Genomic DNA, 26,535 nt, shown 5'->3' on the forward strand with positions numbered 1-26,535 from the left:
AGCCATGATGTGCCTGTCCATGTTAGTCTTCACTTGCAAGGATTGACATTAGAATGACAATGCGTGTCACCGAGGTGACTGGTTGAAATGCTGCTATTTTGACAGAAGTCCAAGAGTTGTTGGTTTGTTTCCATCAGCAATTTTTAGAAGTATAGACCCATCTCATCAGGCTTGTACCTGCTCTAGTATGTGACTAAGAAAATGGCATCCTGGAATTCACATTCGGTGTTGAATTTTGAAGGCTTCCTACTCACTTCAGGTTTTGCACCAAGAAGGAAAAGCACTTGAAGTGGAAGTAAGGGAATCAACGTTGTTTCATCACAGCTTTGATGAGCTTAAATCATAGGTCAAATTATGATACAGACAGCGCATTTTCTGATTCAGTGTAAGGTTATGTGTATGAAACATACATATCTACTATCCACCAAAATAAATCTTTTCCTGTTCTTGCTAGTATGGATAGTTAACACTCATAATTTCAATTTATCCCTTTAAGGGAAGACTGAGGACCCACCAGCAATCTACTACTTTTTCTTTTGGGATATTAAATTTTTGTCTAGTCTTCTGTGTATTTACTGAAGACACAGAAGATACACAGGCATTTAGTAATAAGGTGGTTCTAAGCAAGCAAGTATAAAACTCTTTGAACATCTGCTACTGTCTTTGTCAGAAATGAGAAGCTTCTAAGCTCCCATCCATCTGCCTGCTGCTGTAGGGAACCTGTATTGAGAGCTGCAGAACAGTTGTCAGTTAGATTTTTACTGTTATGCAGCAGTTGGAGACAACTCTTGCTTTTTCCAGGAGCCAGAGGTTCCTCATAACCAGTGAGTTGTGCTTAAAAGGGCAGCAGGTAATGTGGGTGAAGCATAGATAATTACATGGATCAGCATTTTTCATAATAGTGAGCAAATAAAGTGTCAGGATGTGGAAGGGAAACAATCTTAGTTTGCAGTTCTTCGTTCTTGTTTTTTTCTACTTATACATACATGAATTGGTTTAACTGAGACATCTCACTGTTCCTTCTCTGCCGCAGGGTTAATTTCTAGGAGCACAGACCACACTTTGTGAGGCTGGAATACATGTCAGCAAAAGAGCAAAGTGATAGCTAAATCTTGTGTGCTTGGAAAGTTTAGCCTACATACTTGATGGTCTAATGTACATCTTTACGAGTTGGAACATGCATATTTCTGAGTACAGCTGTCCCATGTGGCACCAAGAAAGTGTTTTTTTTTGTCTTTTTCCTCAACTGGGGAGTATACTACCAAAACTGTGAACGCATTTAGTTAGAACTTTTCCACAGTGGACTGCTGTGGTCCTGCAGTAGTGGACTTCCCTGAAGTGTTTGGATTCATATATTATTTTTAATTCTCTAAACATTGCTTCATAGACTTAATGAATTATCTCAGAATTATGAACTGTTTGATATTGTAGAGGTATTAGATGATTGCCACAAGTGACATAGAGTAAAATTCACCTGTGGCCAAACTGTGTGTGTGAAATACTGATTACAGATGGTTTCTATTGCCAAAAATATATTGTTTTTTCTCTTACTTCATTAATGCTTTATTTAGGCTCTGGAATGGATTCATGACAATGGAGAGTTTTATTTATCCACACATACTTCCACTGGTTCCAGTATCCAGCACACTCAAGAGTTGTTAAAAGAACATGAAGAATTTCAGATCACAGCAAAGGTAAAATAAATCTAAAAAATTATTACAAAATACTTAGAGTCGGAAGGAACCTTTGGAGATCAGACAGTCCAATCGTCCTGCCAAGGCAGAGTCCCCAAGAGCAGGTTAGACAGGAATGTGTCCAGGTGGGTTGTTTTGAATGTCTTCACAGGGGGAGACTCCATGATGTCCCTGGGCAGCCTCTTCAGTGCTCTGCCACCCTCAATGTAAAGTAGATCTTCCTCATGTTGAGATGGAACTTCTTGTGTTTTTAGTTCATGGCCGTTAGTCCCCATCCTCTCACTGGGCATCACTGAAGAGTCGCACCATCCTCCTGACAGCTGCCTTTGAGATACTTTATATTTTGGTGAGATCCCCTCTCACTCTTCTCTTCTCCAGACCAAATGAGCCCAGCTCTTTCCTCGTTAGATAGATGCTCCCAAACCATCTTTGTGTTGCTCTGCTCGACCCTCTCCGTTAGCTCCTTGTCTTTACTTAATGACGGAAACCAGAATTGAACACAGTGCTGCAAATGTGGCCTCATTAGGGTCAAGTAGAGGATCAGGATTACCTTCTGGCCACACTTTTGCTGATGCACCCCAGGATACCACTGGCCGTCCTGGCCACGAGGGCACTGCAGGCTCATGCCCATCCACCAAGACTCACAGCTCCTTCTCCACAGAGCTGTTACTTAGCAGATCAGACAACAACCTGTGCTGGTACTTGGGGTTATTCCCCCCAAGTTGTAGGACCCTGCCTTTGCCCTTGTTGAACTTCATTAGATTCCTCTGCCCAGCTCCCCAGCCTGTCAAGGTCCCACTGAGGCAGCGCAGCCAGTCCCCCCATTGCATATCATCAACAACTTGCTAAGGGTACATTCTATTCCTTTGTCCAGGTTGTTGACAAACAAGTTGAATATAAGTTGACTTATGTAAGATTTGGAACAAAATATAACAACTGAATTCGCCCGGCCCAGAAAATCCCCCAAGGATGTCCATCAAGATCTGTTTATTTACAGTGGCTTTCTGTCTCTATTTCTGCTGAGAATAGAATAAACCCGAAGATAACCAGCAGATATTCATTGTTACTGGAGCTCCATGAGCCCTATGTGCTGTTGATTTCTCATGACAGAATTGTAGTGAGGTAGCTTAAAAATGTTTTCAGTACCTACAAACTTTTCAGGGCCTTTGATTTCCACTTTCATATCTTCATGATTGTGGATTACTGAATGTTCATTTAGGATATCAAATACAACAAGCTGTATTATTATTCAGCCTATTATTATTGATTAGAAGACAGTAGAAAAAATAAAGCTTTATTTGTTAGGTAACTTATTTTATTTAAGTATTCTGTGATTCTGCTGTAAACCTTTTTAAGTCAGGCAGTACAATGTAATTCTGCATCTCTGGAGGCCTTTACAGAGATGCAGATGTCACTCCTGAGGCTTACCAGTTTTCATGTGTGATAGACAGCCAGCCAGTGCATGACTGAAGTACCTGAATTTGTAGCCTTGTCTGTCTCTGTTTTGTTTTGCCACCTGTTCAGACTGTCACTTTTTTCTCCCTCTGGCTCTCTAACTTTCACAGAGAAACAATAGAGCCCAGGAAAGTAAGCAGGGGTTTATTTGTCTGAAGGATCACCCCAGAACAGACTTTGAGATGGAGTTGGTCAGGGGACATGTGGGAAGGGAGAAAAGAAAATCCAGAAAGAACAGAGATTACTTTTGATGTTTAAACCTGGATTTTTTTCTGTCTGAGCTTTGATCCAGGCTTTAATTTGCTGGATCCTTTCTAGTATGCAGAGCACCACTGCTCTTCCTTATTTCGTCTGTCAGCCTGCAGATGATGTCGGTGCCTATTTTGAAAGGAAGTTGTTTTTATCACTCCCTTGGCATTTTGCTACCTGTTGGGAGGATATGTTAGCCCTTGCTAATTCCATACTGAAAAGAAATACTTGGGTGAGGGACAATTACGGAACAAAAAGAATTAAAAGGGGACAAACTTGATTTTTTCAATAATATAAGAGTCAGATTTTTATTGACTATTTTGCTTAACTCTCTGCTAGCAAGGGCCCTGAGAGTACACTTCACTCATGACAGAGAGAGAGGTGGATGTATAAACTCATCCCTTGTGGATGATTTATGGTTTACATGAAAGAAAGTGCATGGTCTTAGGCAGCTTGTTATTTGTGAAAAGTGCTTAATGATTTAGTGGTAACTACTTGTTCTCTTCACTTCTCTCAAACAACTCTGTGCCAACAAAGCATAATATAGAAAAAATTTAAAGAATGTAATCTTAATCCATTAAAGAGTAAAGTATATATAACAAGGCTTACTTTCGTCTCAGCATTTCAGTGGTGTCTAAAGGAGGTAGATTCTTGAGACTGTGGGCCAGGTCTAATACTAGTGCTTCAGTGGTAACGAACAAAGTACTTACTCTCTCTGGCATCAAAATGCCTTTATATTGATGCAAGAGTACCCATGTTGAAAGGCTTGCCTAGCAGAATTTAATCTCTGGGTTAGATATGAAGCACATTTTTCAAAGAAAAATAAGCAATTTGCTTCTAGTCATGTAATAATAAAGTCCAATGAAACCTGCATTAGTCCTGTGCTATTTTGATTAAGTAAAAGTTATCTGTTTAAAGGAGTTCTGGGAAGAGAGGGCAGGAAGGTAGCTCCTTCAATTCCTTTTCTAATTGTACTTAGTAGCAGTTTAGCAAAAGGACCCCCTGCATGACAGGTAGAGCTTGTAACTGTTCGATATTTTCCTGTTTTCATAGCAAACCAAAGAGAGGGTGAAGTTGTTGATACAGCTGGCTGATGGCTTTTGTGAAAAAGGGCATGCTCATGCAACAGAGATTAAAAAATGTGTCACAGCAGTGGATAAGAGGTACAGAGACTTTTCCCTGCGCATGGAGAAATACAGGACCTCTTTAGAGAAAGCTCTGGGTATTTCCTCTGATTCCAATAAATCGGTAAGAAAAATTTGAGTGTGATGACAGACAGACAAGCTTTACTTGCATTTGATTAAGCTACCTTTTTCTCCTGTCTCCTTCCTTAATCAATTCTTCCTTTCTTTAATAAAGAGCAAAAGCTTGCAGCTGGATATAATCCCAGCCAGTGTCCCTGGGTCAGAGGTGAAACTGCGCGATGCTGCTCATGAGCTTAACGAAGAAAAACGAAAGTCTGCCCGCAGGAAAGAGTAATACATTTATTTATTTTTTAATGACTGAGAATGCATAAGTCAATCCTGATAATGGAACAAGTGTCATGGCTTGTCTGGCAGCTTAGAAATCATATAATTGGTAAAAATAGAGTGATAGTACTCAGTATCTCCTATTTCCATTTATTCACATGCTTGTTCTCACAGATAATTCTAGCATAACAAAATCCTAAACTTTCAAAACTGTTAGACTTCTTTTAAAAAGCTTTTTTCCTTCATAGAAATAATGTGAAATAAATGTGCAAGGGGAGAAAGCAAGACAAGAGTTAAATGATTGTAGCAATGAAAAATGTTAGAGAAAAAATTCTATCTCCTTGTCCGTTTCTTTTTGTCCTGGTTAGTAATGGAGGGATGTTACCTCTTAGGTTTCCTTCCTCTGTTGTCCCTCTTCACATTTCAGTTCTCAGATTTTTCTTTCTGCTGTGGAAAAGCAAGAGCTGATGAGGAGAATGATGTATTCTGATTATTATGCATTCATAGTGGTCTAACACACTGCGATCTGATTATTCTTTCTGTTGTCACCTAAGGTTCATTATGGCTGAGCTAATTCAGACAGAAAAGGCTTACGTAAGAGACCTCCGGGAATGCATGGATGTGAGTTTTGTTTTTTTCACTAATCTTTGGAGGCAGGATTCAATCCATTGCTTTCTGTTTTCTTTCTGGTTTCAACAGCTGAGCATGATTGGTTTGGAATCATAGGACCATCTAAGTAATTTTACTGCTGTTAAGAAGAAACTTAAAATTGCATTTGATAACTGCCATTTCAGAATTCACTCTATATGTTTTGCTTTTGTCACTACTGAGTTTCATTATTTGTTCCTTTCCCAACTCATAATTGTGTGTGGGGGGGTTTGTTTTAGAGAGAGGAGGGAAAAAGGAGGGGTTTACTTTATTTGCTTTGCTAGCAATAGGGGAGAGCTTGTGCTAATTCTCTTATTATCTGTATCACATGTTCTGCTACTAGCTGACTTTTTGAATAGAAATTCAGTGAGATTCCATGGAAAAGTGCCCAGTAATTGTTACGCTGGAGCAACTAAGGTTCAGTGGTAGCTGTTACACAAAGCATGAACTTCTAGACTGCAGACATGACCTTGATAAGGAATATCCTGAAGCATTAGAGATTGTCAAGAACACTATGCATTTTAAATGGTGAAGTCTCAGGGACTATGTTAAATTGTCAGTTTTACAACTTGTATTTCATTGTCAAAATCACAAGGTATATTTGACACAACAGGCACTGTCACAATTGGAGATGATGCTACTGTGTGATCTTTGCCTAGTTTCTCTCCAGGAGTGCATACTTACAGATACCTGGCTGCGTCTGTTGGGAGTTTATCATCACTTTTCACTCTTTTCACACTTTTTTTTTTTTTTTCTTTTTTTTTTTTTTTTTTTTGGCAGACATATCTGTGGGAAATGACAAGTGGAGTTGAGGAGATCCCACCTGGTATTGTAAACAAAGAACACATTATCTTTGGAAACATGCAGGAAATTTATGAGTTCCACAATAAGTGAGTGACTTATCTTCCATTTCCATACTACTGCTAAATCCAAATGATGACCTGAGGGATTTCCTAATGAAAATATTGTGTATATCAATAAATGCTTTCTCATTAAAAAAATTTAAATATTTTCCTCTTGCATTGCTAAATTATTTCAGCTGTTGTTTTTTGCAGAGAGGTAGATAGGTACACCATTAGAAATTGTATTTTTCAGTCTCAGGCATCTTTCAGCATTTAAGAAAGTTTTTGGAAAACTTTCAAAAACCAAAATTCTGTTGTAGGTTTATCAGTTGTTCTAAAGAGATGAAAACCACTGAACTCAATAAAATACAAACATAGCCCAAGCATTAGGGCTCTGTCATTCTCTCAGAACCCTCATTCCTGATATCCAAGTGCAACTGTTAATGGGAAAGAGTATGGCTCCCAGCTCTTCTTGGTTGCTCTTAGCTTCTGTGGAGATGCTCCAGCATCATTGCATTTACTTGAGTACAGAGCATAAATGAGACTTGTCCACTCCATTTCTTCTGAATGGAGTGGTGCCTAGGGGGATCTTTCTTCAGAAGTCTTGCTCTGAATCTTCCTTCTTTGTTATTTCCTGATTGTGTACACATTTGTATCGGGTTATGATTCTTTGAAATAATAAAACATACTTAGCATATTCCAGATCCCGATTTTACAGTTCTTTGTATGTTTTCTGTTAACTTGAGAACTTGAGTACGCAAAAAGCAAGGTTTGGTTTTTTTTAAAATTGAGATTAAGGCTTTTCTTGAAACTGAAAACAGTAGGAAATCATCTTGATAGAGAACAACAACAATTACTAAAATTTTGCATATCCTTATGTATTAACTGCATGTCTGCTCAATTTCTGATCTTCTTATCAGAATTTTTATTGAATTATATTTGATATTAGTACTTTTATTAAACATTTTTATCTATTCCAGTTATCTTTATTTCCTTAGCTCATACATTTGGTATTACAGAAAGTTTTCTAATGGCCTTTGTTTACAGACAATTGATCCAAACAAGTTGCTGTAATAAACATGTTCCATATGCCTTGTACTATTTGTTTCTTTTTTACCCACAGTATATTTCTCAAGGAGTTGGAAAAATATGAACAGTTACCAGAAGATGTTGGACATTGCTTTGTTACTTGGGTAATGAAGTCAGACTTATATTTAGGGGTAGAAAGGGGGATAGGAAGCATGATGGGAAGAATTCTTGCTCTCAGATCCCTTTTTAATTTGTAAAAGTACCTCTTCCTTCAAATTTAAGTAAAATGTGTATATCTTTAACTGAGAAAAACAACAATTAGGGCACTCCTGTCAGATGCCAATCCTTAGCTGCTCTTGAAGTGTATGCAAGTTGCCTAAACCAGTGTGCAGATTTGGTTTGTCTTAGCTTTGAATAACCTATTTTTATATGCATTGCTGCTGTTTCCAGTCTTACTTGCCTGATGTCTATTTTTACGCTGTCAGTTTGAGTGGAAATATAATTCTGTGCAGCTCAGTTTCTTGATAGGGATGATAAGCTCTCTGATAATGGTCTAAAAACTTTGAGACAGGAATGATGCTCTCGGATAATCTTTGTAAATTTGCATTTTGTTCTGCAGGCAGACAAATTCCAGATGTACGTCACCTACTGTAAAAATAAGCCAGATTCCACTCAGCTGATATTAGAACATGCGGGAGCATACTTTGATGTAAGTACATCGTGTCCATCTTAAAAGCACGCCTTGGCTGTTTGACTCATATATTTGTGGTTCTGCTGAGGGCCTAATTTGTTAAGAAAATGCAAGTTTCCTGTTAATAACACTGCAATTTATTAAGCTGTCAGCTTAAGAAAATCAATCCTGTGTCTCACGTGGTAAACTTCCATTGCTCAGTTGGTGTTACAGAGCTGTCAAATCAGATGTGAAAAGTCACTGTCACTTATCGGAGCGGTTCAGAACTGGAAACAGGTTCTGGCAACCAACAACCAAGACGTGAATCTTCAGCTCACACAAGCACATCCTGCAAATCTTTGCAAATTTTGATGTGCTTAGTTTGCATTGTATGTAATAGAGATAGATATCTTGGTTAGATTTTTGCAGCACTTTTAAACTGTAACTGCACGTAGTGGTAATTCAGTTCACTACTGTTATCCAGAAGGGCTGAACCTCCTTATTCAGTTCCATGGTCTACACATGTAATATTCTGCATAAAAAAGCAACAAAAATGTATATGTGTTAGAGGTTTTAAGCCATGGTGAATGAGTTTTGGTTGGACGTGTATAAGCAAATGATTCAATTAGAGTGCTCTCTTTTTCCATTTTTTTTCCCCCAGCTGATCCACTAGCTGTGTAATGACACCACAGGGGTTTTTTTAGAATTATTTGTACAAGTAGAGGGAAGTAGTGGAAATCCCTGAAGCCCTTGGGTTTAATCTCAAAAGTCTAATCACTGAGGAAATGGGATTTCTAAACATTGTAAGGCAAAGCTTTTCTGTGAAGCCTTCATTAAGTTTTCAGTGTATGAAGAAGAACACGTAAGTTACAGAAAGTCAGGTAGATATGACCAAAAAAAATCTGAAGAAAAATTTAGTAAATACCATTTCAAAAAATAACACAGGGATCTGATAAAAGTATTAGAAATAAAATTCTTGCCACCACCTCCTTTGATTGATCTGTTTTACCACTATATCCAGAGCTCTCCATCTCCTAATCCACCCAAAGTATATTAGAAGTGTGAAGACTTAATTCTGTGTGCAGGGTACTCGAGTGCTTCCACTGATGACCCCACTGGTCCATGTCAAAATATCATTTGTATCCCATTCACTGTAACCATGGTTAGGTGGCACACAGCTGTACAGCATAACTTGCTGTTTGAAATTCGTTGGTTAAAATAGATCCTGTGCTATGATAAATGGCAGACCCTATCAGTGGAGTTCAGCCCCAATCAGTACCTGAAATCTGTAATCATCCTATTTAGCTATCAGATAATTGTGTTTTCCACCTTTATTTTTGTGGAGGTCATTATTTTTTCTATTTGTAAGTGGCTGTTTTCACGTGCTTGGTTAACCTCTTTGCTTCAGTCAGAAACTGTTGCTCGGTGCTCCCTCTGGTGGGGATGAGGCCCTCTGTGGCTGTCGGCACTGAAATAGCAGGGGATGCTGAGAAACTTCCACCTCAACCTTCCTGGTACTCCTGCCTCTTCCCAGGAACACTGGTGTGTGTGGGTTTTTCCTCTCTTGCAAGTAGCAAAAGAAGTACAGATCTTAATGCTTTTAAAAAAGCTGTTGCCACACATTCTATGCCCCTAATTTTTGCCCTTTGTATTCAGGTTGGTTGAAACGTTTCACAGGTACTCTGGAAGGTAATCATCTTCTGTTTGTACCAAGTCAGCAGGCAGATGCACAGCATAATGATTCACTGTGCCTGGAATATCTCGTTATCCTGGTTTTTGGAGGATTTTTTTCCTGCTAAAATAGAATTTATAGTTCATGTATATTATTTCATATCCCTCAAAACAGTTTATATCTGAGTATTGGTGGTCACAGTTCTCAAATGTTTGTTTTTTCCATGTAGGAGATACAACAACGTCATGGACTGGCCAACTCTATCTCCTCTTACCTTATCAAACCTGTCCAAAGGATAACAAAATACCAGCTTCTTTTAAAGGTCAGTATTAATTCAGGGTTCTTCATCTGATTCTGCTGATCATAAGGAAGCAAAACTCTTGCTGAAATCAGGAGGGTTGTTCTCCTCTGCTCTTTGAGACTCCAGGATCCTGGGCAGCTGCAAATACTGCTGCAAAATTTTGACTGAAAATGAAAGAAGGCATAAACAAGCAACTTTTTGTTCAGATTTCTGTAAACCAAAAAAAGATACCCGTCTACTTATGTTTACTTAGAAAATATAATTTGCATTTCCAGAGTAAAAAATAATTCATGGCTATATGGCTATAAAACCATTTTTGTAATGGTTTCTACACCAAATTTTGCCAATCCATTAGCTACGCTGGTGATATTAAATACTGTAAAATAGATAATAACATATTTATTTGTATATAAAACTCTAATATAAACTATCTAAAAGAAATACAAATATGTCATAAATAAGACATAAAAATAAGCGTGTGTATGAGTAAATATTTACACATAGTGACCGTACCTGTAAAGCTGTTGCACAAAGAGTTGTTATTTGTAATGTTGCCTGGAAATGTCAAGTAAATAGTGGCTGTTAAAATATGCAGAACTTTTGGAACCCTGTTAGAGCTTTTACTCAGTGGACAGATGTCTTCTCAAGTGAGCAGCAGTGTTCTTGGACTGTGCTGGGTCTCTGTTAGGTGGCATTGCTTGTTTTGTTGTAGCAGCCTACAAAAGCACTGTAACTGATCTGTGTCTCCCTTTTTCACTTGAGAACAGCCATGTGTGATTGCCTTTGAAATTTCTGAAAAATATTAGAGGCTATTTCAGGTCACACTGGGTGGAAACGAATTTGTCATTTTTGACTGAAGTTTATTTTCTGTTTTCCACTTGCACGGAGTTGCAACTTTGTCAGGTTATAATTACAGAAATACTCTGGGATGTGCTGTTTCAGAAATTTTGAGGTATTAATTCCAGTTATTATTATTTTTAATATTAATATGCTTTAACCTGCTAATTTATGGAAGTGGTGGAATGGATTTGTTTCATCAGTGTTTGCAGAGCCAGATATCTTTGCTGCCTGGTGAAATGGATTTGTCTGGTAGTTGCTGGTTTTCTGGATTGTCCTTCCTTTTTTTTTTTTTTGTTTTGTTTTGTTTTTTCTGTAATAGGAGAGAGATGTATAGCTTGGTAGGATGGTAGCATGGTAGCTTGTTTTTCCAAATGGTATTGAAGCTTCTCCTTTTCTGTGCCTCTGAGAGATATTTAGTTACTCTCACTGTTCTGTGGAGTTGTCATGCAGAATTTAGGTGTGATCATGTAGTGTTTTGCTGTGGTGGTGGTGTTGTCAGTTGAATAAAAAAAATGTAATGATCATAACAGTAGAAGTCACATGGCTCTCCCTTTAAAAAGGGGAAAAGGAATTTAACCTGAGGGAATGAATTAAGTGGGCCTTTTGAATAACAGAAGGAACATAATATGCCCCTTTGGTTATGGAACCTACATTTTGTCTTGATACTGTTCAAACACTTAAAAGCTGTGAGGAAATTTTAATATCAGCTTAGGTGCTGTTATGTTAAATCTGTGGGATGTTTAATGGGCAGAGAACTGCATGCCCTAAATTCTACTACAACACTTCATCATGTTCAATTCTCTAACTTCTGTCCGTTAATGCTTCTTGGTATTGAAAAGTTTTGTCTGTAGGTTGCTTTTAACTGTGTGAACACAGAATAGTCATTCATGGAATACTTAGAATAAAACAGTGTAAATTCTCTTTATCAGCAGTTGTACAGAGCAGGTGTTTGGTGCCGTGGGGCAATGACTGATGTGGGAGGCAGGAGGGGTCCTTTCGTGCTGCCCTGCTTTCTCCCATCTGGGCCTTGATGTAGTGCAGCATCTGATAACTGTGTCTGTGCTTATCAAAAAAAGTTTTTTCCTTAACATAACTTTTAAAGATTTCTTATTAAGCAGATAAACCTGTTTAAATTAGAAATGGTTAACTGATAGATTGGGCTGCTCCTTAAAGAACTGATCATGATAGAAACAAAGTATGCTGTCATGTCATTGGCAGAGTAAGAAGTTAAAAAATACTTTATATGTCAAAAATTATTTTTGGTTTGTTAGAACTACTCTTTAGTTGTCTGTCATATTAGTGCAGAAATGAGTGATAGTCATTTTGTCTGCTTGTCTTTTGCAGGAGCTGCTCACGTGCTGTGAAGAAGGTAAAGGTGAGATTAAAGATGGCCTGGAGGTGATGCTTAGTGTGCCAAAGCGAGCCAATGATGCCATGCACCTCAGCATGCTGGAAGGTAGGATTCAAGCTGCCTTTCCAATTCATTGTGTGCTGCAGATTAACTTTGTTTTGTGAACACATTCTTTTCTCTGGGTTTGTATTTTTCTACTATTTTGGCTGGGCTATACAAGGTGCAAATTTATTTAGGAAAATTAATTGTTACAGACAGCTCATACAGTTTTATTATTTTTTTAAGTGTTCTTTCACCTTGATCTGTAGTTGTACCACTGCAGATTTGAAAAACGTGTAGGCTAATGAAGTAGTCCACTACTCACCCAAAATGCCATAGGTGACTGGTCAGCTCTGCTGGCTTTGGCTGTGTTCTCCAACCAGTATCATTTGCTATGAGGCCCATAAGTGTATTATTGGTGATTTTGCCAATTTATGTGTCAAATAATTGTCTCTAGGAAGTTTGTTTTTTTCACATCTGTTTGCTGCCTGTTCCATAACAGACTTCTAGTTGACATGAAATCTATCTTCTGGCAGTAAAATGTCAGCATAAGCCAATTTAGCCCAAGCCTAAGCCAGCATAATCATGTTCATGGCAGACAGTGGAGGTTGGATGTAGTGCATCTACGTGCTTAGAACAACTTCCTGCCAAAATCTGTTTTGCAATTGGCACATTACCCTGTTATAATGGTCCAATAATACATTTAGTAATAGAAGTGTTTTTTCTTGGGCATTTAAAGTTTTTGAGAAAAAAGCAGGGTCCTCTTACCCTACAGCTGCTGAATAAATGCTCTTAAGTGCTTCTAGTCAATACGCCTCTTCTTCCCCTCTGCCTTCTGGTAGTAGCATGCAGCTTGTTGTGGAATTTCCAGTATTGTGCTTGTTACTGTAAAATTTGCCTTAGTTTGACATGTGATCCTTGATCGTATGAATGCTCTGGATCACATCTGTTCTTTGATTTTGAACAGTAAGGATGTTGGTCAGTTTACAGGATCAGTTCCAAATGCTTGTTTAGGAGGTGGTCTTAGTATAAAGGCTGACCACCTTTGGTAATAATCTTTTAACACTTGGAATGTGACTCTGGAGAATATCCTAATCTTTTACATAAGTTGGTTTTACAACGACTCTTGCGTGCGATGTTGAGTCATCCCATGTTGGACAAGTATAGTGAGTGAGCACATTTCCTCTTTATGTCTCTGGAGGATTTGGAATGAACATCCTGGCGGAACTTGCCTCTGATCCTCTCCATACTGTTGCCCTGTTCAGAACATGAGAACTGGCAAGCAGTATATATTTAAAATACATTTTTATACTACTCAGAAGAGTATGGCAGACAGTTTTTGTTATCCTCCAACTCTAAAGCTGTGTATTAAACTGGGAGAGCATGGTACCATTAAAATGGAAGTAAAATTGTTGGTATTCTCAATCTTCATTTTTTTTTCATTATGTCTCAATACAAGTGATCCAGCTGGTAATTACTTTACTGTGGATCAATTCTGGCATGGCCATTAGCAGGCTGATTGTATGCCAACAGCTCCAAGCTGCCATGTTTTTCCATCCCCAGCTGGAACACATTTCTGTGCTCATTGCCCACATGGTAGAGAAGGTGTACCTCCAGAAAAGGTGGCTTTTGGGAGCTTGGCACTCGCAGAAAAATCTGATATGCTCTGTGTCTTTGCAAGTTGCTTACTTTCTACAGTGGCAGAAAGCCCATAAGAGAAATCATTTTTGTTACAGAAGAGGTTACCAGAAGCTGACAAAGACAGATACGTCATTTGTTGGTAAAATACTGCCAGAAGAGTTGGTTAAGTTCTTAACAGTTGGATGTCTAAATTTAGAAGTACATTTGAGCTGCAGTTACATTTAGTATATTGCAGTGTTAAAATCAGGTCTTGGTTTTAGTATTGTTTTCTTGGAATTTCATCTTTTGGAAGTTGTATTAGGGAGAAAAAAAACATACAGTTTAATTAACAGAACCTGTGCTTTTTACATTATTTGTATTACCAACTTTTCATGGTGAATCTTTCCTTTCACTTTGTTTTTAGGCTTTGATGAAAATATAGAATCTCAGGGAGAGCTCATCCTTCAAGAATCCTTCCAAGTGTGGGACCCAAAAACTTTGATTCGAAAGGGAAGAGAGAGGCACCTTTTCCTTTTTGAGATGTCCTTGGTTTTCAGTAAAGAAGTAAAGGACTCGAGTGGAAGGAGCAAGTACATTTACAAGAGCAAACTGTTTGTAAGTATGGGAGAACAACTGATCATATTTACAAAACTGTCTAGAGTAGGCTTCAGCTAAGCTCAGGTGATTTAAGTGAAAAACTTGTACTCTTACAGAGCACTGAGAGAACAGTCTTGGAAAGTATGGAGTAAATCTTGCAACTTTGGTGCTTTGTCTTGCTTTTGTGGCAAAAGGATAGGCTCAAAGCAACTGACTGAAGGGTACATGTCAGTCTTGGTGTGTCAGGTCAAAAGAAAATCAATATTGAGCTGGACTGGTTTTGTCTTAATTATGTGTTGATCGCAAATTCTTTAACACTTATTTGTATAAAGCAGAAGAATGCAAGGAATTGATGAGCTGCCTTCATCTTTCTTGTTTACTATTGCTTTCATTTTAGTGGATATTCTACACCTACTGATTGGGGAAGGCAAGAACTTTGTTTTGGAAAAGTTCAAGAATTCAAGAATGTTCGCTGAGACCAGTAGTCTTACAATAAATAGAATTATACTACTTAAGGTCTACTGAAAGGATGTAAAGGTGGAAATGTTTTTCTTCCCATCTATAAAAAAGAAAAAAAAACAACCCCAAAACCTCCACTCTTCTTTTCTTATCTCTAGCATGTATGCTTTACAAAACTCTGGAATTCACAACCTTACTTTCCCATCTTGTTGGATGACTTGTGTGAGAGCAGTATTCACTCACCATAAATTTAGGTAGCCAAGTGGCAAGACAGTCTCCCGTGGCTTACTCTGCATCTCTCAAAGGCAAGATTAGTTTTTATACCAAATAGTTCAGAGCAAGTACTTGAAATTACTTTCCTTCTCAGAATCACACTCTAAAAAACACTGTTCTTGTATTGATCCTGTTGAGACATATAACTAAGTCTAGATGGTTTAAATAATGAGTCTTTTCTCCGTGCTTCTGTTCCTTCATTCATTCCCTCTTCCCACTTCTGTGTCCAAACTGGTAAAACAGGTTGGAGAAAAAAAACCCTCTTTTTTTCCATATCTTTCTTTGCATATTCTGTCACTTCATTTCTAACACTTGCTTTTTCCTTCCTGATACTAAATAGCTAGCAGGTAACACAGCTGCAGCTGTTTGTTGATCACACCTTTCTTTAGTGCTCTTAAGAACCCAAAATAAAAAGCAAATGCTGGTGTATTGAAGAATATTGATAGCTCCCAAGGGATTATGTGGGAGAGGCGACAACTGAAAAATCAGTCCTGTAAAATTGTCATGTCAGTTCCTCCAGCAGGAATTTAGTAATAGCCTAAGGTCTTAGAGAAGCTAATGGAAGTCTTGAAGACTCTCATTGTACCTCAGTTTTAAAATACAAGGTTTCTTTTTGTTGTCATATTCTATCTGGCAAAATATCCTGTAGTGCAGCTTACAGGATAAGCAGCTCCTATAGGTGATCTTTAGAAAAGGCACATGTTGAAAGCATGCTTGTTGATTTGAGCTGAAGATCTTTTTTGTATGGTGTCCTGTGACTTCTGGAAGGTGGCTTTACAAAAGTGAGGTCCTTCTCTTTCCTTCAGGCATGATGACCATAAGGGTTTCCCCAGCACAGGATACTCAGTGGCATGATAAATACATAAGGGGCAGAATGTGTTAACGAACTCCTTTGGCAAGAGATTAAGTGTCCAAGAGCAAATGCCTAAGGAGGGCTGTGGGAAAAAAGGCAAGCAGGTATTACTTTGACAGAACACTCTCCCAGTCACCAGTAACTGGCTGTTTGGGAGCTTCCTCACCTCAGTGTGGTTTCCATGCATCCAGTAACCCACAATGATTTCTGTTCTGTGAGGCTCGTGCAGACTCTTAGCCTTGCCAGTGTCCTTTGCAGTGAGCCATGTTGCTCAGCTGCCTGTTGGGCAAAGACAGTTGTGTGTGGAAGGTAGATGTTGGGATGGGATTATTTTAGAACAAAAAAAAAAACAGAGAAGCTTTCACCTACAAAAAAAAAACCACAACAAAACTACCAAAAACAAAACAAAACAAACCCCAAGTTGGCATCCAAGTGAGACAAGAAGAAAAGTACCTTTACTCAGGTATTGAGTATCCAGCATCTCCTGTGTTGAAGTGTGTATGTGCTAATGATGATGTGTATGAAGGGAAAAATACAGCTCTAATCATGTGAGAATAATTAACAGCTGTTGGAGGGGTGAGGGTTCTTTTAGTTTGAGCTGTATTTCTTAGTTTGTAAATTTTTTTGGAACAGAGCCTGTATGAATTGTTTAAAGTGGAAGCCAATTCACATGAGTGATATGTTGTTCCAGTCGGAAAGTGAAAACATTTTGGATGATAATTGGCTATTAAGGTCTGACATTAGAGCATTTCCAAAGACTGGTTGCTCATGTAGTTGTCTCACAAAGTTCTCGAGGGAAACTGCATTTCTGAATTACTTCATCTGTTTCAGAGGGAAGGAAACACACTAGGAAAGGCTCATTTGACAGAAAAGGAACCAGAGTTTCAGAAGATATCAAGAGAATTCTTAAGCATATCTTATCTGAGGGAAAGCTTAAAAATCAGTAAACAGTGAGTGTTCTCCAATGGAAATGAACAGGGAGAGAAGCCAAAACTTACTTTTTGCCAAGAATCTTCTTTTGAGTTACAAGGCTTTTACTGTGAAATCCAAAAACTAAAATAAGTAATTCGGCATTCAGATTGTAAGGGTTATTGTTTATTGGCACTCTATAGAAAAGACTGTTAAGCTTGCAGTTCTTGCTTTTTTGAAAAGACCTCACCACTGCCACCAGAATAAAGGATTCTCTCTAGCATACGAGTTAGGCTTAAGCTTATGAAAATCTCTTTAAATAGCAGTGCTCAGTTGTGTAGATTATTAGCTTGCCTTTGTGGCTTCTGAGAAAAAATGCCGTGTGGTCCTAACAATTTTTTCTTAATTCCAGACTTCAGAACTGGGTGTCACAGAACATGTAGAAGGAGACCCCTGCAAGTTTGCTCTATGGGTTGGAAGGACACCAACTTCAGACAACAAAATTGTTCTCAAGGTAATTTTTGCAGAAGTTCTTTAAGTCTATAGCAGGTCTTGCAGTTGTTGATATTTGTTGGGAAAGCAGGATGTGATTATGGTGTGTGACCTGGGACTCCTTCTCAACTGAAGAACCTGGTCTGTGATACCATAAGCAGCTAATGGGTAATTTGGCATATTTTGAGGAGCTCTGTTGAGCTGAAACAAAGTTAATCTTCCCATTCCATAGGTTAATACACCTACAGTATTGTTTGTGATTTCATATATATTCATAGTGAATACTCAGTAATATCACTTAAAAATGGCTTCTCCAATTTACATGTCAATACTCAAATTTGTATCTTTTCCTAGTGATAAAGGAAACAAAAGCTTATATTAGTTTTCTGGAAGTAGTCAAGGAATGCAGGAAAATTAAATGTAACATTAATACATACTAGATTTTCTTTCAGTTTTTTTTGTTTCCCTAATTTTACAGACAATGCTTTGCAGCCTGAAATGATCCTCCCAGGGCAGAGCAGAATAAGAGGTTTTAATTAAGGGCTTTCTACATAAGATCACTTTAAGATGTTTATGTTCTGTACTTTACTTAGTGCATAGGATATTTGGAATATTTTGATGATACATCGAGCTCTTCAACAATTTCGTGAACTTTGGTTGGTTGGTTCATTTTGAAGGCTGGAAACAAGCACTCCCATACCTCATTAATATTAGAAGTAAATTCCATGAAAAACTATATAAAAGATTGTTTAAAAGGTCATGTTCAGCTTTTTTTCCTAAATGTTTTTGTTTGTAAAAGAAAACAAAATTCTTTTTCCTACCTGTCCATCTGTTCCTACAATTTTCCTCATCCTTTTAGAATTCCTGGTTATTATATATTTATAATACATTAAATATTTATGATATGTTTGAAGCCAGTTATTTCAGGAGACAGCAAGAGAAGTAGTGTATAATTAAGGAAATTATATATAATAATTTCTTTAGATCTTCAGTAATATTTATGTTTAGTAACATTTCAGGCGCAGGATTAAATTGGACTAAGCAATCAGCTTACAAATGGGGCAGGTGGATATCAAGTAGTTTCTGGAGTATTTAAAGAAACAGAAATGTTGCGGGCAGTAATTAAAATACAATCCCTAAATTAGTTTTCTGCCTCAAGATCTGTATCAGAAAGTGAGAAGAGTAATGTATGAAATGTGTTGACAAAGTGTATGTGTTGCAGTAAAAGTTTACATTATTATTATTATTATTATTATTATTATTATTATTATTATTATTTCAAGTTAGAATTAACCTAAAATGTAGGGTGAGTTTAAAATACCAGTATTCAAGGTGTTATTACTGGTATCCTCCAAGTAAGTCAATCCGCCCTGCCTCACATGAGATGCATGCGAGGCTTTAGTCATCAAGTTACAAAAGTTAACTCTGAATTAAGGTTAAAATATTTTTTAAATTACCAATATTAATAATGTTGAGAGGTGTAAAGTAGTGTTGGCGATTCAAAATTAAGACAACCAGCTAGAATTTCCTTTTCTCTGTTTGGGTTTTCAGAAATTTTTCACGAAGTCATTCTTTATGCATTCCACTTTGTGTTTATTAGCTGACTGTATGTGTGGATCTACTCAGCCATAATGGTCCATTGTGGGGGTTTTGTTTCTTTTGCATATCAAAGGCATCCAGTATAGAGAATAAACAGGACTGGATCAAACACATCCGGGAAGTGATACAAGAAAGGACTATTCATCTGAAAGGAGCATTGAAAGAGCCCATCCACATTCCCAAAACTGCACCAACAACAAAACAGAAAGGAAGAAGGTAAGTAGTATTTCAAATAATCAGAGATCTCTAAGTACACAACAGTGCTCTTTCCTCTGTAGTGTTGAATTTTGAATGACTTTCAGTGAATTGGACAAAAGCAAGAGTCATTTTGTCCAGCTTTATCTTATCATTAATTTACAGTTTCCTGCAGTGCTGAATTTGTTGAGATTTCTGCTCTGAATAGTCCCTGACTTGTGTAAATTGCAATTCTGCATGGGTTACTCAGGTCCTTGGTTTTCCTTTTATGAAGCTTGAAATGCATGACCAAGTGTCCTTCTTGCTAGCTTTGGCTAAATGACTGTGCAAGTTTGTTGCCATATTTCTGGCTCAATTCTTCATGATATACTTTACAAATTATTTTCTTCTCTTACAGCAAAGAACAGATTAAGTATTGAGTATTTGATTCTTGCATCAGTTAATTTGGTGTCTGTTACCACACTAGGAGTGTCACTTCTTTAACTAACATGTTACAAACACAGTGCTACTCTTGTAATAAAAACTGAATTTTTTGCAGAGATGGTGAGGACCTGGACAGTCAGGGAGATGGCAGCAGCCAGCCTGATACTATTTCAATTGCCTCAAGAACCTCCCAGAACACACTTGACAGCGATAAGGTAAGTTTCCCAGGCATTGCTCCGGGCTGAGAGCAGATGTTTTGTCCCTTAGTGTGAATTAGCACCCAAGATTAGTCCTTAGTACCTTCAGAGAAGAGGTGTGCAAATACTGTCTCTTAAAAATAGCTGTCTGCGATAGAGAAAATACCTTAATAATGTGGGAGAGCAAAAGTGATTGTTTCAATCTAATAGTCATGAAGAGATTATGTTGGTGCCATTTTGGTCCCCTCTGTTCTGCTGTTTGCTCAAAGATTTGACCCAGTTTAACATGAAAATCCTATTTTCCATAAAATTTGATAGTGATGCACAGAATTTTTCTCGATGTTAATCTCAGCCTCCCTGAAAGCACACCATCTGCTTTTCGTGTTGGCTTGAGGCTGGTGATTGCCACAGTGATACTGTTGTAAAGGAAAAGTACTCTCCAATGTTTATGGGTTAGAGTGTAGGTGTTCACTTTCTGCATGAAAGCTGATGGAATTGTCCAGAAGTAACCCACAAAACTGTCATTTTGCACAAGTGCTGGTGTTTCCTTTCCTCCAGCTCTGCCTATAGATTCTGGCTGTATCCTACCATAAGGATACACAGCCAGAGTTTCCCCTGGGTGGAAGAAAGATAAGTGTCAAAAAAAAAGATTTTTTCTGAAATGTGTGTGTTACTTGGAATTGAAATAAGAATTTTGGCAAGTGAGAAGTGTTAGGACCCTGGAGGGAGGTAAAGGTGGATAATAAAGGTTTATCAAACAGAAGAATCAATTAAAACACTGAAGATGCCTAGCAAATTACTTTAAAGTTTTGTTAGAGATTTCTGGTCTATTACCTCCTTGCATAAAGTTGTTCTGATGAACCATTCAAACTATGCAGATAAATAACCAGTATTCTTCAGGGTAGCTAAGTGAATAGGTTCTCAAAATAATATTTTGACCATTCCCATCATCACATAAACTCAGTGAGTTTCTTCTATTTTCACATGTCCCTCAAACTCTATAGTTTGATTTTCATGATACTTTCCATGTATAGAAGTAGACAGGGGGAGGGAAATATTAGGTGCTTTGGTTACTCCTGTATTTGCAAGAACAACTCAGGTTTTGACTTCGTGCATTTGTACTGAGGTTGGTCTGTAGTTTTGATAGTGGCTTCTTCTAAAGGTACCTGTGAGGAAAACACAGGTAGAGGAAGGTTAGAGGAAGAACTCTTCTGATTACTTTTGTTTTGCTGTCTTATTCTTAGCATTCTTACTTAACTATTCAGGGATTTTTTTAAAACCATTGAATTTTGTATGCTAGCAAATGGTTCTTAAGAGAAGAGTTTAGGTAACCTGTGACACTCAGAAGCAAGTCATGCTCTCAGTGATTTCCCAGTTTGTTGGCTGGGACATCACGCTGTGTGCATGCAGCCTGGAGATGATGCAGTGCAGAGCAGTGATCCCTGCCATCACCCTTCTGCACTTGTTCGTGGTGCACTGTTCACTAGGGTGACTGGCACAGTTATCTTCTGATGCCCTTCACTGGAATATTCCGCATCATGTGAGAATTGCTGAGAAAGGTGGGCCAAGTAGAATGCCCTCAGGATTGTTTTCTAGTCTGACATGAGGAGGAGTCTTACCAACAACCTGTGCAACAGGAGTTATAAGTTAAAAGAAGGAGGAATGGAAGCGAGGAGGAATGAAGAACACTTTTCAGTATTTTCCTGACAAATTTTAAGTGGGATTAGTGACTGTAGTGTTGTTTTTGGAGTATCATTGAGATCTTGCATTTGTGTATAAAATTTTTGTTAGACTTTTCTTTGCCAAGAAAAACAAGCTAATGACTCCCTGGAAGTTACTTGTGCTTTGTGTATGTCCAAGGAAGGAATTTACTGTTGTGCACTTGTAAAAAGTGTGTGCATAAGCAGTGTAGCTTTGTATGTTTCTGTTGTATGCTTTGGTTTGCTAAATACATTGAGAAAATCTTTAATCTGTTTAAAAATACAAAATGAAATTTTTTTAGGAACAGTAACAAGAAAGTGTCCAGTTAAATCTCTAGGGTGTCTTAACACTGTTGCTGAGTCTGAAGTAATCTCACTTTGGATGTTGAAAATTCATTAGCTGCAGTTGACTTGGGGTTTAAAATCAACTCTGTTTCCTTAGCCTAGAAGCTTGAATGTGTGTGTGAATGTCCTGCAGAACAGAATAAAACAGTTGTACAGATTTAAAGTGCTGTTGATGTGGTTAGCCAGAGGAAGCAGTGGAACTCCTCCGTCAAATTTGGAGCATGTAGCTGAGATGGGATTCAAAATCAAGAAACTTAAAAATATCAAACAATTAAAACCAGTAATAATGAAGTAGTAGAAGTGTTTAGTGCTATATTACTTACTAAGCTCTTGCTGAACATATTTCTGGTTACATGTATCTGTTATTGAGGTTGAGAAAAGACAAAAAATATCAAACATGTCAAATTAATCAACAGCCAAGTAAAACCATTCTTTTACTTCCTCCAATTATATGTTCAGACGGTTCATTCTTTTAAAATAAATGTTTTGGTTAAAAGTGCTAAATTGTTATACAGGGAGTATATCAAGAATGAAGTCCTTTATCCAAATGTCAATATTCTTTCTCCCCTCCTCAGAGATATACTTTGAAAGAGCTGAAAATCCTTAACCTTGATAGCAGGTGGTTGAATATTGTCCAAACTTCTTTCCTTGCATCCTGTTTTCTGACATAATTGGAATTGTCATAACAACAGAGAATAACTTCATGATTAGCGTTTTTCTTCTCCACCTTGCTTTTTAGGCTAGAATTTTAACTTCTGATTGTTGGGTCCACTGTTGCAATGCTGCTTTTCAGTAATGACTGGGATGATGCAATAGACCATGTGTTTATAAAGCTGACATTGACATCCTTCCCAGCTTCATGTCATCTGAAAACAGTGTTGGAAGGCAGAATTAGAATTCAGAATGATCTTGGCAATGGGAAAAATTAACTGGCAAAATACTGTGCAGTTTAATAGGAACGCATGTGAGCTTGAATGAATAGGTGGAAATAGTTAAATGCTAATGAAAACATGAGAATCTTGAACAGTTTTTGAGGGGATGTTTGAGAAGCGACAGAGGCTCACAACGTGTTTATTATTTAGCTCTGTGATGCATCTGGGAGGGCGAGGAAAGCAGCAATATATTGCCTTGTAGAAATGGGATGTTGAGGACACAAAGTCCTCATTCTTCCCTCAGAACTTGCAAGGCTTACATTAGATACTGCACCCAGTTTTGAGTACAGAATTTTGGAAAATCAGTGGTCCATTGGAAGAATTCTGAGGGAAAGAAGAAAAAAGAATGATAAGAAGTCTACTAAACCTAACTTACAAGGCGAGGTAAAGAATTGGGGCTAACAAGTCTGAAGGGAAAAAAAAGGCATGAGGAAGAACTTTAGGTCTTCAAATTGGAAAAAAGGCTACCACACAGAGTTACTAAACAGTCTTTTACCTATATTTTAAGTGGATGGGATGGAAATCAAAGGACTTATTTTTTAAAAAGATTGCAATAATACTTTTTATGCATATGGACATGTGAAACCCTAGGGCAGAGTAATTTTGAAGGCTGGGGAATCTCCATAACTGGAGTTCTTTGAGAACAGTTTGGATAAATGTTAAGGACTCACACAGATGTGGTTGATCATGTTCTAGGGGAAGGGAAAGAAGTGGCTAGGTTGTTTAAGATCCGTTTCTGGCCTTTTTTGATTATCATGAGCTGTATCTTCATATTGCAAGACATGCTAAATATTTACATCAATAGCACTGACCCATCCTGAAGCATTGAAGGTATAATGGAATTCGGACTGAAATACAGAATTTTTGAGAGAGAGATTTATAGTCCATCAAAGCATCTCAGTTTTCTGCATGAGTGCTCTTATTGTACCCTTCTCAGTAAGTATTTTGCCCTTTACTTTTCACAGCATCCCTTCCATTCACATTCCGTAGGTGTGTAGCCAGCATTTTAGGTGGCTAATAGATAAAAGAGATTCTTGGACCATTCATTTGGCCTTTCATCAGCCTCATCTGATTTTTAACATTGTCTTTTGAACTTGATCCAGTGCACAGGAAATTAACTAGGGAGGCTGAAGGAAACAATGTAGGTCTGGTAGGGTTTTTTCATGCTTCTATCCAGTGATCTGGTAGAAACATGAAATAATCCAAACTAGTATTTTGGTGTCTGAGAACATGAGAGGCTTTTAGAAGATGAGCTGTAATAGGTTGCTATCCTAAATAGTAGGAATCATGCTAGCTGCTGTGGGTGGTCAGTAGAGCAGTATTTTATTTTTAAGAAATTTTCTTTTGTGCCCAGCTGGTAACACTTTGTATTAGTGTCTGTGTGAAGTTGTATTTAATTTTCATGCTTCTTTAAGCTTGTGTGTAGTTCTTTGAAAAACAGAAAAAGGACTGAAGCAGCAGGAGACAACCAAGTATTTAGTTCTGCCAGCTGAGTCTCTGTAAGAGAAAAGGCTCCAATCAGAAAAAAATGTTAGTAAAAAAGTAGGCACGGCTCTGAGTACCCACCTCTTTTCAGAGTCAGAAACCAAGTCTGGACAGCTACCTTGTCAAAGCAAAATGCTCTTTATTTGAGGCAGAGCTTTTGTGCTGTCCCATCTCTTTTCTCCCAGAGAGTACTTGTTTCCATTTTAAAAGGGGGTTAAAGATTTTCATGCTTAAAATAATTGAGAAGTCTTGTTAGCTTCTCTTTGCTTTCCTTTTTCTTAATGTAAAGTTACCATGGAAAATTAAATTTCATTTGCAGTCCTGAGAGGATGTCATATGGCCTGGCTCTTGAATATCTTGTCAGTCATGATATTTTCAGGTAGTGGTGGCAGATGGACTTAGTGTGGTGTCTCTGACTTCAGCAAACCTATGCTAAGAATGTACTCAGCCAGTGATGTTCATGTGTTTGTGTCATGTGTTTTCTTCTTTCTACAAGCGGCAGTGACTAAAACGCCCCAGAGAGGTGAACGTAGATGGTTAACATTAATTTCAGCAACTGCAAGGCATTGTGTCCCATGATAAGCTGTTTAATTAAACTTTGTGCCTTTTTTAATCTCCAGTTCTGTTTCTGTCTGGCTTTTGTTTCTCATCTCGTCTGTCTCTCCAGTTTCCGTGTTTCAGACATAGCATCATTTATTTTTATCATGCGTGATTAATTCAGTTTACATAAAAGGTTTCTTGAGACGGGTGGATAAAGTATATAAAGCCTTTGTTCAGCCTAAATTTGGATTTTGATAGTTTGTAACTCTTTTCCCTTCAGTGCAAGTGAGTCTCCCAGTTTGTGCTGTGCCTCTTGCTCTTCCCTCTAGCTAGCCTGGAGAGCCTTGCCAAAGCTGTCCAACAACAGCTGTTGAGCAACACGCTTAATCACAGACACTCCTTGCTGTCCAACTGCATTTAATCAGCGTGAAAGATGAAACTGCTTTCAGAAAGTGTGTTACGGGGAGAAATCCAGCAATGAAACAGAGGAAAGAAGCGTTTCCTAACCACTACTGTAGTAGGCAGAAAGAAGGGAAGTTAACCCAAAGGAAGGGAAAATTGGTAAATGCTTTTTAAGCTCAGCTCTCCAAAGTGTCATATGTGTGTATTGGATGCAGAAATCATTGTTTTTGGTGTCTTAGCAGTAGTGGAAAAGTTCTGCACTGACTTGCATGTAACAGCATAGGTGCATATTTGAGGATGGTCTGGACCCTGGATAAGAAGTGTCTTACATACTTTACTGAAGTGTGAAGGAGTGTTGAATTTCAGTGGAATACCAGCCAGCTAGGATATCTGATTACCACGTTGTATGGAAAACTAGGAATTTTGTGTACTTTGGCCATCTGACATGGCCACTGACAGCCTTCATTTGCTTTATCCTATAGCTTAATATTATACAAAGTACTTAGAAAATATAAAATCTGAGATCGTACTTTTTTTTTTTTTTAAATTAGGGGGAAGGAGAAGAAAGAACAACTACCTTACCAAAACATGTGGCCATTGCACCAGTCACAAAAAATATACCTTAATCTCTATTTGTAGGAAGTGAAGGGTGAGGAAAGCAACCAGAGCACCAAAGATATGCTCTTGTAGGTGTTTAGGAAGAAATATGAGGACGAGATGCAGTTTCTGGAAAGTGTCAGCTTGTTACTCTGCTTGCACTGGATGGGATATGGACTCGTGAAAAAAATTTGGTCTGCCCTGGACACCTTGTGAAGTCATACTTCATCAGCTTTTTTTGTTAGTCTCCATCAGGCATACAGATGGTTTCAATTATTTCTGAGTTGGTCTGACAAAGGCTGTAACATTAATCAATACCAGAAAACAAGGGAAAGCTCTTTACGTTTTCCCCTTTGCATGGGCTAAAAAAGGGAGTGTAAGGGAGCAGGAAACATTTTAATGAGGGAGGAGGTAACATGTTTTGAAGATATACCCCACCCCCCCCCCCCGTAATTTGTGTATTGGGGCTGTCCAAAGAGACAGGGTAGAAGCAATGGGATTAATTTTTAGCCTGCATCTAAACAGGTACAGCCTGATTTATGCATACTCATCCATCTTCCTTAAACACTAGATGTATGAGGGTTTTCTGCCCTTCTTGGCCCCAGCATTCCCTCAAGAAAACTTCTGCTCCGTTGTAAGCACACACAAGCAATGCTAG

At 38.0% G+C, this 26,535-nt stretch overlaps 1 protein-coding gene across 4 annotated transcripts in view; it reads left to right on the forward strand.

Moving 5' to 3' along the window:
- Positions 1–26,535, forward strand: part of TRIO (trio Rho guanine nucleotide exchange factor) — a 243,846-nt gene that overhangs the window by 148,897 nt on the left and 68,414 nt on the right. For all 4 annotated transcript variants that reach the window (XM_066186236.1, XM_066186245.1, XM_066186252.1 and 1 more), the window contains exons 21-33: positions 1,572–1,694; positions 4,452–4,646; positions 4,758–4,873; positions 5,422–5,488; positions 6,296–6,405; positions 7,481–7,550; positions 8,006–8,095; positions 9,958–10,050; positions 12,214–12,325; positions 14,304–14,494; positions 17,383–17,484; positions 19,135–19,277; positions 19,795–19,894. In XM_066186236.1, coding sequence (XP_066042333.1) covers positions 1,572–1,694; positions 4,452–4,646; positions 4,758–4,873; positions 5,422–5,488; positions 6,296–6,405; positions 7,481–7,550; positions 8,006–8,095; positions 9,958–10,050; positions 12,214–12,325; positions 14,304–14,494; positions 17,383–17,484; positions 19,135–19,277; positions 19,795–19,894 — 1,512 coding nt within the window. The remainder of the gene's footprint in view (positions 1–1,571; positions 1,695–4,451; positions 4,647–4,757; positions 4,874–5,421; positions 5,489–6,295; positions 6,406–7,480; positions 7,551–8,005; positions 8,096–9,957; positions 10,051–12,213; positions 12,326–14,303; positions 14,495–17,382; positions 17,485–19,134; positions 19,278–19,794; positions 19,895–26,535) is intronic.

The sequence above is a fragment of the Chamaea fasciata genome, unplaced genomic scaffold, assembly GCF_029207755.1.
Source record: "Chamaea fasciata isolate MVZ Bird 193981 ecotype frontalis unplaced genomic scaffold, bChaFas1.0.hap1 SCAF_1, whole genome shotgun sequence".
NCBI lineage: Eukaryota > Metazoa > Chordata > Aves > Passeriformes > Sylviidae > Chamaea > Chamaea fasciata.